This window comes from Lynx rufus, unplaced genomic scaffold (assembly GCF_022079265.1).
Source record: "Lynx rufus isolate CCGP_SWC_20201006 ecotype Redwood Valley unplaced genomic scaffold, mLynRuf1.p SCAF_11, whole genome shotgun sequence".
In the NCBI taxonomy this organism is placed as follows: domain Eukaryota; kingdom Metazoa; phylum Chordata; class Mammalia; order Carnivora; family Felidae; genus Lynx; species Lynx rufus.
The window spans coordinates 12,712,700-12,730,744 of record NW_025814825.1 but is presented as its reverse complement, the minus strand read 5'-3'; the positions used below and the strand labels follow the sequence as shown (position 1 = coordinate 12,730,744).

Here is an 18,045-nt window from a genome sequence, read left to right as displayed (position 1 = left end):
GCGCCAGGACCAGACATGCGAGCAGACAGACACACACACACACACACACACACACACACACACACACTGCCAGGACACAAAACATGTATGCCACTCCCATGAGCTGTGTTCCCAGGCCCTGGCCCTGTTGCCTCCCTGGGAAGGGCCCAACCCGCGACCCAGCCCGAGGGCAGGGGTCTGACCTCAGCAGAGCACTGCAGCACATGTCCACCAGGGGGCGACAAACTACAGGCGACCAGACCCACAGAGGCAGGGAATCCGAGCCCCAGCCACCACCTACTACAGGGTACACATCAGAAGTCCCCACACACCCCCGGCACAGAACACACTCCGCACGGACACATCACCAAACACCCAACACATCGCACAGCGACCCACATGCAGGAAGTGGCGGGCACACCACCCCCCCCCATGCATCCCCCATACCTTAAAGACACAAACCACACAGACACCTGCAAAGACACAACCCTACGGAGACCACGCCCACACAACCCTGGTCATACACCAGCACTCCGCAGCTCCCTCTTCCACAAACCCCGTACCCACATGACAACACACGGTTTCCCAAAGGCACGTTCTCCACGTATCCCCCGGTAAAGACCAGAAGAACGTCGCAGATTCCACACGAACACACCCACCACGCACATACACACACTCCACAGTGACACCCACACCCGCTCCAACCACGCCTCCCCAACAGACGCATATTCGCCACAAACACCTGCAACACATAATAAGCACACACGCACATACAAGCACATGCAGACGCGAAGCTGTGACTAAACCACCTGGGCCAAATCTGAAGGCTGAACGAGCTCCCAGGCCCCCAGGAGAGCTGTGCCCACAGCCAAGGCCCGGGCCGGAGGGGAGGCGGGAGAGGGCTTCCTCTGCCCCACAGAGGTCCGGCCTGCGCAGCCCCCTCACCTCCTCGCAGGGGGCGCAGAAGTCTGGCACGGGGATGCGGTGGTAAGTGAGGCCGGGGTAGGCCCCACGGTGCTGGGCGAAGACCTCCCGTGTGGTGAGGCACGTCTGGAACCTGTGAGTCGGTGGCCCCCCCGTGCCTGGGAGAGGCGTACTCAGGTGGGCCTTCAGCTGGATCTCCAGGTGCTAGGGGAGGGTGGGACAGAGGGTCAGGCCACCGAGGCAGCCTCCAGGCCACCCCGGAAGGCCAAAGCCTGCCATGGCCAGGACCAGTCCCGGCTTTGGGGAGCAGCCCTGCCCTGAGCCTCAGGGGTGACAGCCAGACCCAGAGGCGGGGAGAGATGGCCGAAATGGGAGTCCTAAATCAGCCCCTCCCTGAGTCTGCTCCTCCTGGGGCCTCAGTTTCTCCATCTTACAAGAGGAGCACGGAACCTTCTGAAGACCCTGCCGGGGGAGGGTCTGAGGTAGGGCTGTGCAGAAGGCAGGACGGCCTCACCTCAAGCTGGTCAGGGGCCATGGGGGGCCCAGGCCACCGCAGGCTGTGGGTGTGCCCGTCACACTCCAACACGGCCTCCTCCCTCAGGTTGACCCACACGACATGCTTCAGCTTCCGCTTGGCATCGGTCAGGTAGGCCAGGATACTCCCCAGGGCCTGGGGGGACAGGAGGGCCATCAGTGAAAGGGCCCCACCCTCTCCCCCGAGCCCCCTGGGGCCCCTGGGGTGCCCACCTTGGCGCTGGGCTGGGCTGTGCCATAGATAGGCATGCGGGGCACCCGCCGGAAGTTGGCCACGTCCATCTCTCTGACGGTGCTGAGTGCGTCTGGGGAGATGAGGTCGTCCGCCCCCTGTGGGGAGAGCAGCAAGCCTGTGACCGCAGCAGCTGCCTTGAGACTCAGGGCCTGGCCCAAGGCGGGCAGAGGCGGGCTGGGAGCAGCACTTTACGGTTTACAAAGCACTTTTGCACACTTGGAACTTCGTCACCACCCTGGCAAGGAGCAGAGCGATACTGGCCACCCTCCAGATGAGGAAGGTGAGGCTCAAAGATGAGAGGCCGGTGGCAAAGACATCAGAACCAGGTTTCCTGACTCCCTGTCCCGAGCACCTGGGTTTGCGGAGGAGGAGAGGGTACCACAGCAATGGCCAAAGCGGCAGATGCTTCTCGGGGCCTGAGATCAACCCACATCACCCATAGGAGGACTCTGCCACCCCAAAGGCCATCACCCCTTTGCCTCCTGTGAAGGGGACCAATGTGTAACCAACCCAACCCCTCAGGAATCGAGGGCGCACCGGCCCCGTGGCCAGCCCACACCCATTTCTACGTCCCCGGACAGCCGGCCACACTCACCAGAGAGCCCTTAGTGAGGAGGTCCCCAGGGACGACAGGCCCCGCTGAGCTCAGGGTCACAGGCAGGCGGTACAGCTCAGGATGGGCACAGAGCCAGCGGCTGAAACTGAGGGCAAAGGCCAGCGGGTACTACAGCCCAAGGCGGAGAGAGATGGGAGTTCAGGGGCACGAGGCCACCCCAAACTCTCCCAGCCTGCCCTGTGGTGGGGGAGCCCTCAAGAGACATCCATCATGGTCCAGGGCAGGGGAGAGAGGCTGGAGAGAGACGACCAGGAGGTCCAAAGCAAGATCCTTCCAGGCTCTGACACCCTGCCTAAGGGTACAGAGACGAACCCAGGGCAGAGAGAGGTGGGCCCGCTCTTTGCCTGACCTGCTCTAGGACCACCACTCTATCTGGTCTCTCCTTGCCTCCCCACACCCACCTTCCTCTGCGACCAGCGCACACGTCCCCATGCTCCTCCCCCGCTCCATCGGGGTCCTTGGCGACCCCATGCCAGTCACCGTGGTGGAGAGGCCTGGAGGGACCCCAGGAGAAGGGGTTGTGGGTCCACTCATTCCCCAGCCCCACCTGCTCATGGAGATAGTAGTTAAACAGGACCAGGTAGAAGTATCGCTCCAGGCTCTGCAGCGCCCTCTGCCGGACACCATGCTGGCTGCTGCTTCCCTGAAAGGAGGTGATGGGGAAGAAGGGCCGGTGGTAAAGAGGGGGCTCCTGGGGCCACCCCGTTCCCACCCCCAGAAGGGCAGACGTTAAGCCTCTGAAATCCCCAGGACACAATCTCCCCTCCCTTTATGACACAGTTCTGCCAGGCTAGAAGTTCTTCCAAGCGTCTAACCCTATCCCACTTGCTGGGATTCATCTGTGGCCCTGGGGAAGCCGCTGGTGACTCCACCAGGACTACCGCTATCGGAGCAGGGAGCCTCCCCCACAGGTTCTGCGCCCATAAATAGTCTGGGATCCATTCCCATTCGCACCAAGGCCACCCCTATTGCAGGGGCCGTGCACGATCGTGTTGAAGAAGCAAGTAGATAAAAACACCCTCCTGTAACCCAGAGGCCCTCCCTTAAGAACCGTGACCTTCCCCACAAGAAAACAGAAAGACCCTCACAACAGTGCTCCAAGGGGGCCATTATCATTATCCTTACTTTACAGAGGTTCTGAGAAATGAAGTGACTTGCTCAGTCACACAGCTGTGGGCAGGGAGAGCTGGGTCCCCAAACAAATGTCCTAAGCCCAGCCCAGCATGCTCTGGGTAGGGAGCTGTCAGAGAGAATCCCAGGTCCCTCTCTTCACCCTCCAATCTCAGGGTTCTCCTGCTGGGTCAGTACCACTTTCTGGAGGGCAAGCGAGATTCATAGAGGCCCAAAAGAAAGGTCATGCCCTTGGATTACATTTAATCCCATCTTTGGGAATCTAGGCCAGAGGTCGGCAAACTTCTATTTCTATAAAAGGCCAGTAAATATTCTAGGGTCTCTCTTCCAGCTGTGCCACAGATGGTCCTGAAATGAACGGGCAAGACCATGTTCCAATAAAACGTATTTAACAGGTGCGCCTGGCTGGCTCAGTCGGTTGGGCGTCCGACTCTTGATTTCGGCTGAGGTCATGCTCCCAGGGTCGTGGGATCAAGCCCCATGTTGGGCTCCACACTGAGCGTGCTTGAGAGTCTCTCCTTCCCTCTACCCCTCCCCTGCTTGTGCTCCCTCATGCTCTCTCGAAAAAAATACACAACAAAATAAAACATCTACAAAATCAAGGTGGCAGATTGCATTTGGCCTATGGGTCGTCATTTGCCAACCTCTGATCTAGACTAAGGAAGAAAAACCTAAATAAAGAACAGCTTCATTTTCTTGAAGTTATCTTGATGCAAAAGAATTTGCACTAATGAGCAACTCAACTGTCTCACAGGAGGGGCCGATTAGTAAACCACGGCAGGTGACATGCCAGGGACATCTGCTCTGTGCCAGGCTCCCTGCTAGCTAAGTGCTTCATGGCTCTTACTTTGGTGGGTCCTCACAACAATCCTACGGGGTGGCTATGATTACTGGCCCCGTTTTACGAGTGGGGAAACTGAGGCACAGAGCAGTTAAGCAGGTTGCCCAGGCCCACACACCTGTAGGTGGCACAGCCAGGACCAGAACCCAGGTGGTCAGGCCACAGCCCGTGCCCTTGCCCCCCCCCCCCAGGCCAACAATGGTTGAGCCACCCAATGGGCTTAAGTGACACAGCCAGCAAAGATCTCGAGGACAATGAGCAGGGATGCATGAGAGAGTGAAGGGAAAGGCAATGAGCAGGACGCAAACCGTCCCCCGGGCCCCCACACAAGATCATCACAAAGCACATGGAAGGAAGCCAGCCCCAAAGCTGCACAGGGATGATGGGTGCCTCTTTTCCTTCTCTAATTTCTCAATTTTCTGTACTATGCTATTGCTTTTAAGAGATAACGTTTTTTTAAGTGTTAAGGAACAGTCTCTGCAGGCCTTAGATTCCTTCCACGTGCTGTGCGCAAACACTGTCACGACAACCCCCTCTCCCCAGAGCATAGGGACAGGGCCGCGGAGACAGCCCAGGGCCCGTCACTCTTCCAGAAGCAGCGCCCTGGACCAAACCCTGGCCTCCCCAAAGACACAGCAAGGGACTGATTTGCAGGGGGAGCCATGAGCAGTCTGGGAAGTCTCTGGACCCAAGAGGCCCCAGGCACCCCCGCCAGCAGCCGCTTCCTCCATCCTGTTTATTCTGCAGCGAGGAGACCTGGCCAGGGAAAGTAAACTTCCACTCTTCCTTGTCCGTCCTTCCTGCAGGCCCAGCTCCTCTATCAACACCTCTCCTCTCTGGGAGAAGAAGCGACCAGGAAAAGTCCGTCGGCAAGAAACCAGTCAATAGTCCTACCAAAATGAGGTTGCAGGACTCAGGCAAAAGCAGACCCTCTCTGTGCCTCACCTGGGCTGGGCCGGCCGGCCGGACACTTTCCAGCTTCCTCTGGTTTTCCAAGATGGCCTCCTTCAGGTTATGCATCTCTGCACACGCGGTGATGGCTCTGTCCACCTGGCGCCCCGACCCGGGCAGAGAGGAGGGGAGGGCAGCAGGGAGGGAGCGGGGCGGGGGAGATGGCGGAGACAGACGGGAAGAAAAAGAGAAAGAATGGTTTGCCTAGAAGGGGGAGGTGTCAGGGGAGGAAGCGAGCCCAGCAGGGGAGCAGTGAAGGCCCCTCCACCGCCCCGGCCTCCAGCCCCCTCACTCACCTCGTCCACCATCTTCCTGCCCTGAGGCACAATGTGGAGAAAGCTCTGGATCACCTGGAGCTGCTCCATGGGCAGTGGCTTGGTCTGCAGGGGGACAGACCTGACAAGGAAGGGGTCAGTAGCACGGTCAGTGCTCCCAAAGGCTTCGGCTCCTGTCCTCCTCTTGACACGCTTCCATTCACGTGGCCGCTGAGGGGCACCGGGCTACGGGCTCCAAGTCTTCCTCCCCATTCAGGTTGAAGGAAGCAAGGAGTATTTTCCCTACTGGGGAAACTGAGGCCCAGAAAGGTTAAGCGACTTTTTTCACGTGACTCAGCAAGTCTGCGGCAACCCAGGAAACGAACCCCACACGCCCCATCTCCAGCTCTGGCCCTGGGTCCCTGACGTGTCCCCAGCATTCTGGCAGCCCGGCCCCTCCTCCACTCATCCCTGCAGCCCCTTGGGACACTCACTCCGGCCTCGAGGCAGCCCGGCTGTGGTGAAACAGGATGAGGGTACCCAGGGTCATTCCCAGGTTGGTCCTGCCCACGCCTGTCTGGCAGCTGAAGAGGAGAGCAGGGGGAGGCCCGTGGGCATCTCGGAGCGGCAGCAGGCTGGGGGTCTCCTGGGAAAGACCATGACCGTCAGCAACAGGGGGACCTGAAAACCCCTTCTGCTGGGGCCCAAGTCAGGGGAGGGGGTTGTGACATCAGCCCACCCCTGCCCCACAGTCTTGGGCAAGGGGGACCCAGACAGGCAGGTGGCTCAGCCTCTTTTACTAAACTTCAGAGTCCAATCTGTTCCCACCTGCCCCTGGGGAGCGCGGCCCTGCGAGCTGGTTCGGGAAGTGAGACTGCCCAGGGGGCCAGGCCTGTATCTAACAACCCCCCACCCCAGGAGATGCAAATTAAATAAGGTGGCCTCCCGAAAGGGCTGGAGAAGAAACACCACCAGTACTCAGGAAACATCAGCTCAGGAGCCTACAGATAAGAATTTTTTAGCTCCAGTAACTTGATGTCTAGAGAGGTCAGGTGATTCGTCTAAGCTCACACAGCAAGTTAGCAGCTGAGCCTGCCCAGAGCCCAGTCCCTCAGACCATCAATGCTTGGCTGGCCTTAGAGAATATACAAATATACACTCCCACACACACCCCACACAGAGATACAGACACACACACACACACACACACTCGACCTCCTACACAACACAGAAGGGAGCCTTCCTCTGAGGAAAGCCAGAGGCCACACTCGCCCTGAGCATCTCCATGGAGACAGGGCCTAGACACAGACCTGCTCTCCAGGGACCTGTCCCTACTCCGTGCTCCCACCACCCCCTCCTGCGCTGACTTACCCGAAGGACGCTCACAAAGGCATCAAACTGGGCTTCCAGGGGGGCCCCTTGCTCCGGCAGGGGCAGGCGGTGGTACCTGCCAGGTGAGGGGGAGAAACCCATCAGGCAGGCTACCCACCCTGGGCATCCCGCCGCCCCCGCATTCTTGTGGGAGAGAGAGGTGTAGGGAATTCCGCCCAACCTGCAGATGGTGAAACTGAGGCCACAGCTGGAGAGCACGGCCAGAGAACACCCATGCCCAGCACACCGGCCTCCCGTGTGGCCCCGAGTCATCTGGTGACCCCAGGCGGGACCGGCCCTCAGTACCTGTAGGAGGGCTGCAGGAAGAGAGGCCGCTTGAACACCTCCTCGGTCACGTGCACATCGTCCTCACCCCGGATGGCCACAGCATGGGGCTCCCCCAGCAGATCCTCAATATTGTGGTACACGTGGTACGTGTTCTCACTCAGCTGGGCAAAGTCATGGATCTAGATGGAGGAGTGGGGGCCAGAGGGTCATGACTGACCTCCAGGCCCCTCCCGGCCTTCCTGGCCGAGCCGTAGAGTGAGTAGACCACATGGAGGCCCCGGATCGGCTGCTCCTCCCCTGGCGGGAACTAGCTGGCCACAGGTGCTCTGTGCTCTTGGAGTCCTGACGGGATGGGGGTGGCCAGTGGCCTGAGGGTGGCCACTACACGAAGGTGACGTGGCCCCCACCGGGACCAGGGAGGAAGTGCCCTTCCCAGTGGGCCGCAGGAATCAGCTAAGCCATCACACTGAAGGACAGGGGGCGCGCAGTCAGCTGGGCGCTAGAGGACACGAGGCCTCACAGGGAGACGGGGGACAACCAGGTTCCCGCCCATGACAGTCTCTGGGGCACCGTGACTGCACACTCCACTTCCACACCTCTGCGGTGGGTGTGTTGACAGCCTCAGGAACCTTGACGGGCCTCCGTGTCGTGACGGAGGAGAACAGAGGCCCCTCAGAATCAGACAGAGGCCCGTGGAAAGGAGACACTCACCCGGGCCTCACAGCTCACAGAGGGCTGAACCTCAGCGTTGGCACTCCTCGGCTAAATGAGGGTGCTGAGTGTGGAGGAGGTGTGCAGGGCGGGAAAGGGGCCCAGGCAAACAGAGCCGGGAACAGCCAGCCCTTCCTCTGGCTTCCCGTGAGCTGGCCCTGCAGACAGCTGCTCGCCCAAGCAAGGGAGAAAGTGGGGGACAGCAAAGCTGGGCTGGGGGTCAGCGTCCCAGCTCAGCTGCCTGCGGCCTACCGGGGGGGAGGGCCTCCTCCGAGCCACTGACCCTCACCTCCTTCCGGATGGCCAGCTCCAGGCTCTCTGCCTGGATGCCAGGTCCAAGGCCCTGCAGGTTCTCACGAAGATTCTGCTTGTCTCGAGGTGTGTAGGGCACGAAGTCCTCACCAGCACGCAGGAACAGCACAGGCTCCTCCCGCACACAGAAGATGACGCACTCCTGCCAGGAGCCGAAGGAGGAAGGAAGCCGTCGCCACTACCCGGCACGGGCACCCGACCCGCTGCCTTACCCCTGTGCCTTTGTGCAGGCTGTGCCCCCCTCCTCAAGCGCCCGTCACCCCACCCTCTCCCTGCGACATGAATCCCCCCCCACCCAAGCAAAGCTCAGTCCAAAGGCCACCTGCTCCCGACGCCTCTCCCTCTCCTCGGGGCCAACAGCCCTTTGTCCGAAGCCATGGTGTTAATTCCTGCTTCGTACTAGCATATCAGTGCGTATGTCTCCCTTCACGGCTACAGGTTCCTTACAAGCGAACGGTATCCTGGTCATTTCCACATCCCCCCAGCTCCTGGCGCAAAGCCCTGGATAAGCCAAGGGCTTGGTACACACCAGGCGAAAAAAATGGATGTCTCTCCGTCCCCCGTGCAGTCATTCACTGAACACCTCACACACGGAGGGAGGTAAGCGGCGAGACCCTTCCCCGTGGGCCTTGCCATCAAGCTGGGAAGACGCGAGCTGCACGGGGGTTACACCCCACCCCACTCTGGCTCACTCGAGGACTCTCCAGCTATCCCAGGTCAAATCAGACTCGGGCTGCCCACGCTGAGCCTGAAATCACAGTGGACCCTCAGCCTCTGTCCTGTAGACACTCAAAACCCCACCTCGGCATCAGGCAGGAAAGAGGAATCATTAAAAGCTGCCATTTTGATGGGGCGCCTGGGTGGCGCAGTCGGTTAAGCGTCCGACTTCAGCCAGGTCACGATCTCGCAGTCCGTGAGTTCGAGCCCCGCGTCAGGCTCTGGGCTGATGGCTCGGAGCCTGGAGCCTGTTTCCGATTCTGTGTCTCCCTCTCTCTCTGCCCCTCCCCTGTTCATGCTCTGTCTCTCTCTGTCCCAAAAAAAATAAATAAACGTTGGAAAAAAAAAAAAAGCTGCCATTTCGAGTCCAGATGTCTAGTTCAGGTCTTGGGGACACCACTCATAAGCTGTGTCATTTATCCTCTCTGGGCCTCGGTTTTCTCCTCTGTGAAATGGGAGCAACCACCCCACCTTCATAGGGTTGACGTGTGTGTGACTCTTGTTATGACCTGGACCCTATTGTCACCCTGTCACACTCTCACTTCTCCAAGGTTCTCAAAGTGGGGTGTGTAAGGGGCTTCTGACCTCAGGGCTCCCATGTCCACACATTACAGGGCAATAAATATTCACCCAGAATTTCCCAACCATGCTGATCACGGTGATCAACATGGCATTCAAGGCCTGGCAGAGCCTGGTCTGGGTCACCAGCCACCATCATGTGGCCGGGCCCCTCCAGAACCTCTGAAGTTGCTAAAAGAGTCCCTTTGCCAGACTTGAGGGGCTAGACCCTGCCTGGGAAGCAGTCATACTTACCCTGTGTCCATCCTCCTGGAGTTTCTGGAGGACCCGCCTGAATCCGGAGAGGGTGGGTTGCCCCATGCCGAACACGGTGAGCCCACCCCGCACCTGCCGGAAGTTGGGGGCCCCACAGCTCTGCACAGTGCCCAGAACATCCATCTTCTCAACAACATCCCGCACCAGGAAGTAGCGACCCTGGCAGGGGGAGAGACATGAGGGGTCACTCAGATGGCTCAGGGACATCTTCTACAGCCCTGTCCCAGGCCCCAGAGGATGAAGAGCAGAGAGATGGGGCAGGGGACATGGTCTTCAAGTTGTCTTCAGACTTCCGGAAAAGGAAACAAAATATGTGACCATCTGTGATCCCAGGAAGGGTCTCATCTAGCATGGGAAAGGGAAAGACAGCTCCTCCTGATGGAGAATCAGGGAAGGCTTCATGTAGGAGGCAGCATTGAAGTCAGGCCTTGAGGAAAGAAAGCAGGGAGAGGCACTCTTGCGGCAGGAAACAGAGTCTGACTCTAGGGTGGGGCCCGAAGCTCTCCAGGAGGAAGGCCTATGTCTCCCTCAGCCAGTGGAAGGGCATGGAGAAGGGGCCCAAGCAGGGAGTCACAGCTGGGGCCCCAGGAATCAGCGAGAGGAAAACTAAACTAGCTCCTTCCTAAGGTCCTGAAGTTCTGAGGCTGCCCAGGTCTCTCCCCTCCCCAGCTGGAGTGAATGGATGCAATGACTGCTGAGTAGAAGGTGGGGAGGGCAAGAGAAGCCAGGACGGTTCGTTCCTGGGCACAAATGAACTCTGGCATCACCTGTCCAGGCCCCTGCCTTCAGTACGACCCACAGGACATTGCCTGACCGATCAGAAACGGAACCAGTTCTTCCAAATGCCAGAAAATCCCAGCTACTCTTTCAACAAATATAGCCTAATTGGCATGATTACTCATTCACTATTTATTGAGCACCTACATTGCTAGAACCAAGTACCGTTCTGGGGCTGGGGGCTACAGCAGTAAACCAGAAAAATGAAAAGTCATCTGTCCTTGGGGACCTCGCTTTCTAGGGCATATTTGAGGGGGAAAATAGCTAAGTAATAGAAGTTCTGGAGCTTCGAGAACGGGATGGAGATCCCCAGGCCGAGGGGAGCAGTCTGAGGCCCGGTACCTATTCTTCCGGCTGCTCCGAGGGAGGGGTGCGGGCAGGCGAGGGCCAGGCAGGGACCTGGCAGAAGAGAAGAGCAGTGACCCCAGACACCAGAGGGTGAGAGGAAGTGGGTGAGGACTCCGGAGGGTGGGGTAAGGACATGAAGCAGAGAAGGGGCCGGGGTCGATGGGAGGTGGGGGGGTGGGGTAGGGGGGGAAGGAGGAGTGAGGGAACCTGTGAGGAAGGAGGACAGGATGGGGGTGGGGAAGGCCACCGGGGGAGGGAAGGGCAGGGCTGACCTCACCTGCACCAGGTAGTGTTCAGGGGTGGCCTCTGAGAGCCGGCCCAGCGTGTAATGGGCCTTGAGTAGCTCGTCGTGGATCTGGAACTCCTCCCTGCAGTTGTACCTGCCAGGGCGGAATGGAGCCCAAGTCAGAAAACCTTGATGATCAGGGTAGCCTCCACCCTCACCAGACCCCTCAACAAGGCCACCCCTGTAGCCCAGGCAGCTACAAGTTTGTGGCAGAGGCGGCCTGGTGTCCCCTGTACAGAAGCCTGGAACTGTGATTGGCCATCCGGCTGAAGACTACATTTCCCAGCGTCCCTTGCAGCTAGGCTGGTCATGTGATTTAGTTTTGGCCCACGGGATATGAGGAGAAGTGCTGGGGGCAACTTCTGGGTCACTCCCTTAAAGGGAAGGTGGCTGCCTCTACGTTCTCTCCTCCCAGCTAGCGTCCAGAAGAGATGATGAGAAGCAGATACTGATGGTGGCGGGGCACCGAGAGAGGAGACGCCTAGCTGATCACAAAGTGGCCATTCCAGCCTGGCACACCTCCCGGACTCTGGTGCAGAGAGAAAGGCCTTGTTTAAGGTCTCCAATTCGAGGGTTACTTGGGGCCCCCACCATCTCTGAGAACAAGCCCGCAGCACAGTGAGGTGGTTCAGGACTCTGGCTTTGGGGTTCCGTGACCTGGGCACGAACCCAACTCCACCGCTCGGCCATTTCTTGGCTTTGGAGTTCCTCACTCTCTCTCTGTGGCTCCGTTTCCAGTAATTCTCACCTCCTAGGGCTCCTGTGAGAATTCAGTGCACTGCTGTGTGGGAAGTGCTCAGCCAAGGGCCTTGGGCACAGTAAGCGCCTATTGATACAATAATTCTTACTAGTAGCCCCGCTACCTCCGCACAGGGCCATTTCAAACAAAACCCAGGGGTACAAAACCAGATTTCTGCAGATGCTAAGCCAGGGCGGGTCTGTGCCCTCAAGACACAACACGCTTCCGTGCTGATTATGACAGTGAGATGGCCTCCCGGCACTCGGGCCCTGGCGTCTGCTCTCTACGAAGGAACTGCACCTAGGAAAGGCAGGGCGGAGGAATGATTGGGGCAGGGGAGCACTCGACGAGAAGTCAAGAGACCGGGGATCCCGCTCCCAGCTCTGCCACGTCTCACCGCGTGCTGGGCAAATCCTCTACCCCCAGAAGCTCAGTTTGGGGTATTTAGATCCAGTTTTCACATCTGATGGGAAACGTGTTAGATCAGGAGCCGGCAAACCTTCTGTATCGAGAACTGGGTAGTAAATAATTTTGGCTTGTGAGCCACACAGTGTCTGTTGCAACAACTCAGCTCTGCTCCTGAAGTGTGAAGCATCCACAGATAGTATATAAATGAATAGGAGCGGCAGTGTTCCAATAAAACTTTATTCACAAAAACGGATGCTAGGTGCGATTTGGCCCACAGGACACAGTTCACCCGCCCCTGTGCTGGATGATCTCTAAGGTCCCTTGCACCCAAACACACTACAACCCAAGGGATGCTGTGCTCACGCTGGCTCCAGGAGGCATGCATAGTCCCACTGTGGCAGATTTGTACAGCAGGCCCGTGACCTTCCTGAGCTATACCACTTGGTTAAATATTTTGTACGTCAAAACCCACATAATCTGATAGGAAAAATGAGACCCAGAGAGGGAACATGCTTTGCCCCAGGGCACAGAGCAAGGCCCAGGATGTGCGTCTCCTATACCGCCCCTCAAGGGCCAAACCTAGATGTGTCACCTCTGATAGAGAGAATACACGTCGAGTCTCTTGTATGTAACAGCTCTTCTTTTCCCCTGATCATGAGCACAGCAATGGATTATGACAATCTTCCTGTCAGGCCCCAAAGCCAGCAGGCCGGATTTATCATTCCCACCCCTCGGGTTTCCTTACACAGAAAGTCCCATCTGCTGGGTCTCTGCCCAGCTTCTGTGTGTGGAACACAATTCACCCTCAGCTCATCATGTCCTACTTCCCGCCTCCTGGAGGGGCCCAGAGGCAGAGTCCATGTAAGATAAGGCTTCCCGATTCACCAGGAGACAGACCCAATGCCTCTTCTGCCCCCGGGCCTCTGGTTCACAGCACCCCCTCCTTCAGTGACCCCACGGGGCAGGCAGGGTTGCAGAGCCCCCTTCTTGGCCCTCCTCCTCTGGATGCATGCAGTGTATCCAGAGGTCTCAAAATGTGGTGCCGGAACAAACCCTCAGCCTCTTCCGGGACTGTGCCTGAAGGACCTAATTAAGAGAGTTGACCAACAGCTCCCAGCCTTTCAACCCATAGCCCTTTAACCACCTGGTATTAACCTCAGTTTTGAACAGTAATTACGATCTGCGGAAAAATAAAAGTCTAAATTCTATGCGTCTAAGTACATAAACTCCCTTTGAAAATGTTCAGCCACAAATGATTTTCAAAAGGGTGTCCCCACCCCACCCCCACAGCCATTCCTCCCTCGCCATGCTTCTAAGCCCTGTGGACAGGAGAAGTTAACACGAGCTAAGAGACCCGCCCAGCCACTCGCTTGCCGTGTGACTCCAGACCGACTGCGAAACCTCTCTGGGTCTCAGTGTCTTCATCTGTGAGGGCAGTCTGTAGACTAGGTGTTACATGCCACCACCCCTCCAGGCATGTCTTCTGGGGACACGGCCACTCTCCCCCGCCCCGCCACTCACGTGATCACGACGGGGGCCACTTTGTTGGGGATGATGGACTTGGCTTTACTGTTGTGCAAGCCTGTGGTCTGGAAGGAGTGGACACTGGGTGAGTGCTGACCGTCCATCGGGCCACCGCCCTGGAGGCCCTCGAGGGGGGCACCCGCCGAAACCGTCTGCTGGGCTGTGCTGGCCGTTGTACCCATAGTCTGCTGGCAGCCTCAGGCCCCGACACCTGTGGGATGAGAGGGCACGTGGTGGAGGAAGGGGTGGGGAAATCCACAGCAGGAGGGGACCTGGCCCACCTGTACCTCCCCTGCGTAGACGCCAAGTCTGAGGCCCAGCGAGGGCCAGCTGTCCCTGTAGCTGGAGACGGAGGGCAGGTGTGCTGCCTTCCACGCGTTTGCCGAGTGCCTACTATGTGCCTGGCCCTCTGCTGCTGCTTTGGGAGGGTGACGGACATAAAAAGATAAACACACGGCCCCTGACCCCTTACAGTTACACTCCTCTGGCAAAAACATGACTGTTAGGAAGGGGATAACCCTCCACACCAGGTCAGGACCTAGGGCTCTGAGTGACTGGGCCAGGCCCTCCAGACACGGGGAAGTGGGAAGACTGGTCGGGGGGGGGGGAGGTGGGGGCAGCAGGTACAGAGGGAAGTCAGGCTTGGATTTGAAGGGTGTGGATGGGAACAGGGTTCAGGAGGACACTCTAGGCATGTATATCACAGAATGAGGCTGGGGACATCCGGACAACATGAGCTTTCAGCAGATCAAGGGTTTAGTGAGAGCACCAGGCCCTTGAACTTGACATCACGGTCATCAATACCACCATCAACGGCCAAGGCTTCGGCCCTGCATGAGGCAGGCTGGACACCTGCTAGATGCAGTGATTCCCCTGGTGGGGCTCTCTCCCAGAGAAATACTGAAGGACGTATGCAAAAACCAGGCTTCGAAGATGGGTCGCTCCCAGAAGTGTTGGTTACGATGGCAAAAGACACAGGAAACAACCTCCAGCCAACAACAGGGGCTTTGTTGGGTAAAGTACGGGACATCTCTAAGGCGGAAGGCTAAATGGCCACTAAAAACATCATCATGATGGCTTTGGAAAGACATCTAGGAAACAGGGCTGCAAGGCAAGGACCGCCTGCCATCCCATTTTAATTCATGAAGGCGTATCAGCAGAAGAATCTGGGAGATACCCATGAAGATGTTATTTGGAGTTATCACCAAGTGATGCAATTATGGCTAATTTGTGTCTTCTTTTGTTTTTTTCTCCTCCGAACACTGGGTAATAAAGTTAAGGCCCACTTCACACAAGTGAGAGAATGGCTGGGGAAGCGGCTGGGGACCAGTGAGGGGCTGCTAGAGGGCGTGAGAGGGCCTGGCCCCGGTCGGAGAGCCACAGTGCTGCTGGACAGGCAAGGGGCCGGGAATTCTACGTGGCCCGAAGGGAAGGCGTGGGAGACAGGCTCGCAGAGCTCCGAGGGTCCAGCAGCCCTTGGCCCTGGTGGACCTGATGGTCTAGGATCAGGACAGGAGGGTGCAACCCCCCCTGCCCGCCGTCTCAAAACCGGGAGTAGCACCTCAGGAAGGGGATGGCAGTCAGGGGTCAGCGGGTCAGTCTGGAGGCTGAACTCACTGTGCCTTCTCTCCCCCCGGCCCTGGGGGAGTACTCAGGCTGCCCCCCCCCCAGAGCCACCTAGACAGAATGACTAGACTCATCCACCCCTCCTCCAACCCTCCCAGACCACCACCTGTCCCTGTCCCTGTCCCTCTCCTGTCGGGAAAGGGTTGCCTCTCTCCCTCCGGCCCAGCCTTGTCATCCTTGAAAACTCCCAGCAGCCATGCGACAGCCTTGTTAACACGCACACCTTGTGTTTATGAGAGTCCCATCATACAGGGTCCAATTTTTCCCTCCCTCCCTGTCTCTGTCTCCTTCCCTGCCCCCCCTCTCCCCCTCCCCCCTGTTAAAAAGGGAGGGCATGAGCCTCCGTTCCTAAACAGAAACACAGGCTGCTCAGATTGCACGAGTGGGCCCCAGAGCCAGAAACTTCTCTCCACTTCACCTGCTGTGGCAGGCCCCCAACACAGCTCACCCAAGTTCCCCAGACCCCGCCGGGCAGTCTGGGCCAAGGAGGCACAGATAGGAACAGCCTCCTCCAACAACAACATGGGCAGCTGTCCCAAACGAGGGCACGGGCGAGGGGACACGGGAAGGGCCTACAGGAGGCCGCAGCTGATCACGGCTGCCCGGCCACGGCCAGGCCCGGCTCCCTTCGTGCTGAGCTGTGGCTGACCTCCCCACCCCTCCTACCCTGCGCCACTCCCCCGGCTCCAGCCCCAGCCACCCCTGTTTTTCACGGGCTCCACGGACGACGCCAGGCCCCAGCTGGGGCCCTAGAAGGACATATGTGCACAGCTGTAGGGTCCGAGGTGGAGGAAGGACAATATCCTTTGAAAGTTGACCTGCTTCCAAACAGTCTAGAGGAGGGTGAAGCCCCGGGATCCCCAGGCTTCCCGCTCTACACTCTTCCCCTGAAACCTCCCCACCCTGCCTGGAGTGCGGCTTGCTAACTAGCACAGGGGCCTCATCCTCCTGGCCACGTGCTGAGGGGCCCCGGGCAACTTCCCCACGTCCCCATCTGTAAAATGACAGTGAGGGACGGGATGGCCCCAAAGCCTCTTCCAGATTCATGTGGAATTGGCTCCCAAGACCGGCAGTCCCGGTGGTCCCACCCCTACCGTGGCGGTGAGCCCAGGGGGAGGGTGAGTTGCTGGGGTCCCGGGTGCTCAAACCTCTGCTTGGGGGGAGAATGGGGAAGGTGGGGTGTGTGAGGGAAACTGAAAGAAGTGGTCCATGAGCCTGGATGGTTTCTTAAGAATTCCACTAGCCCAGCACTTCCTTCGATCGACGTGAAGGCCGTCCCCACCGTGCTGCAGAGCCCAGGACATGGGAGCCAAAGAGCTCACAGGCAGGCTGCATCACACGGCCACCCAGGTGCCCCCAAATTTTATTTTTTAAAGACACATCAGTGGGGACCCTGAGTGGCTCAGTCGGTTAAGCGTCCGACTCTTGGTTTCAGCTCAGGTCATGATCCCAGGGTCGTGGGATCGAGCCCTGTGTCAGGTTCCACGCTCAGAGATTCTCTCTCTCCCTCTGCCTTTGCCCCTCTGGTGCTTTCTCACTCTCTCTCTAAAAAAGTAAATAAATAAAATTTAACCTTAATGTACCTACTAGGTGATCTAGTTAATACAATAACAACTAACAACCTGTATTATTACGTCACCAATTTGTTTTTTTGTATTTTGATAGCTCTCTGAATGCAACTTACTTCCCTCTGTCATCCCATATATTTTGTGCACTTGAAAACAGCCTGAAAAGGGGGTCCGTGAGTTTTTGCCAGATTGCTAGGGATTCTTGGAGAAAGAAAGAAAGAAAGAAAGAAAGAAAGAAAGAAAGAAAGAAAGAAAGAAAGAAAGAGGGAGGAAGGAGGAGGGAGGAAGAAAGGGAAAGAAAGGAAGAAAACCCTAATTTGAGGGAAGAGTATTTCCCACCAAACCCAGGAACTCTTTCACCTTCTCCTTTACTCCTGTTTGTTAACATGTCGAAGCATCTACGAAGCACCAACCACCCAACAACCCTGTAAGGTCCAGCCTCCTGTCCATTTTCAAAGGAGGACGGCTGACCCTTGGTGAGCGGTGGCGTCGGGAAGGGCTCCTCATTGCTTTGCCTCCCTGCCTCTTCACAGCTCACCCTGAGAGCAGGAGCTTGCCCACACTGCCCCCTCCCTCCCTCCTGGATCTGTACGACCCCCACTCATCCACTCCATGCTCTGCCAGAGCACCCCAGACAGAGCCTACCCAGAGAGGTGGAGGGATGCATGGTTTCCCACGGAGGGAGTGAGGACTCTGGGACCTACTGCTCCCACAGAAGCCCTCAGCCGCCAGCTAAAGAAGCCACAGAAACATCTGGGCTACAGCTATCATGGTGTTTGAGAAAGTCCCCCACACAGACATGCACCCTCCGGCCTCCACACCCAGTCATTCTCGAGAAAAAAGAAACAATGTCCGGAACCCTTGGCAGAGAGGTGACCTTGTTTCCCCAGGAAGAATTCAACTTTAGGAGCTGGAATATGAGCTCTGGCTCGTCAACTACCCGCCTGATGCTACAGCATAAGTGCCCAGCCTGCGGAGTGATGAGCTTCTCGTCAATGGTGGTATTCAAGCCAAGGGGGTGCTGCAGATGACCACTCTGGATCCTGGAGTAGGGAGGACAGGCGAGAGGTT

General features: G+C 57.9%; 1 protein-coding gene across 1 annotated transcript in view; it reads right to left on the bottom strand.

Moving 5' to 3' along the window:
• The window catches only part of PALD1 (phosphatase domain containing paladin 1), a 36,973-nt gene extending 23,011 nt beyond the window's left edge, over positions 1-13,962 (bottom strand). Inside the window, exons 1-14 of the mRNA XM_047071979.1 lie at positions 13,778-13,962; positions 11,101-11,203; positions 9,678-9,857; positions 8,125-8,289; positions 7,143-7,303; positions 6,837-6,912; positions 5,960-6,111; positions 5,508-5,607; positions 5,206-5,310; positions 2,836-2,931; positions 2,268-2,396; positions 1,651-1,767; positions 1,418-1,573; positions 925-1,107 (exon numbers count right to left, since the gene is read on the bottom strand). Of these exons, the coding sequence (XP_046927935.1) occupies positions 925-1,107; positions 1,418-1,573; positions 1,651-1,767; positions 2,268-2,396; positions 2,836-2,931; positions 5,206-5,310; positions 5,508-5,607; positions 5,960-6,111; positions 6,837-6,912; positions 7,143-7,303; positions 8,125-8,289; positions 9,678-9,857; positions 11,101-11,203; positions 13,778-13,962 (1,908 nt within the window). The remainder of the gene's footprint in view (positions 1-924; positions 1,108-1,417; positions 1,574-1,650; positions 1,768-2,267; positions 2,397-2,835; positions 2,932-5,205; positions 5,311-5,507; positions 5,608-5,959; positions 6,112-6,836; positions 6,913-7,142; positions 7,304-8,124; positions 8,290-9,677; positions 9,858-11,100; positions 11,204-13,777) is intronic.
• Positions 13,963-18,045: the final 4,083 nt, after the last annotated feature.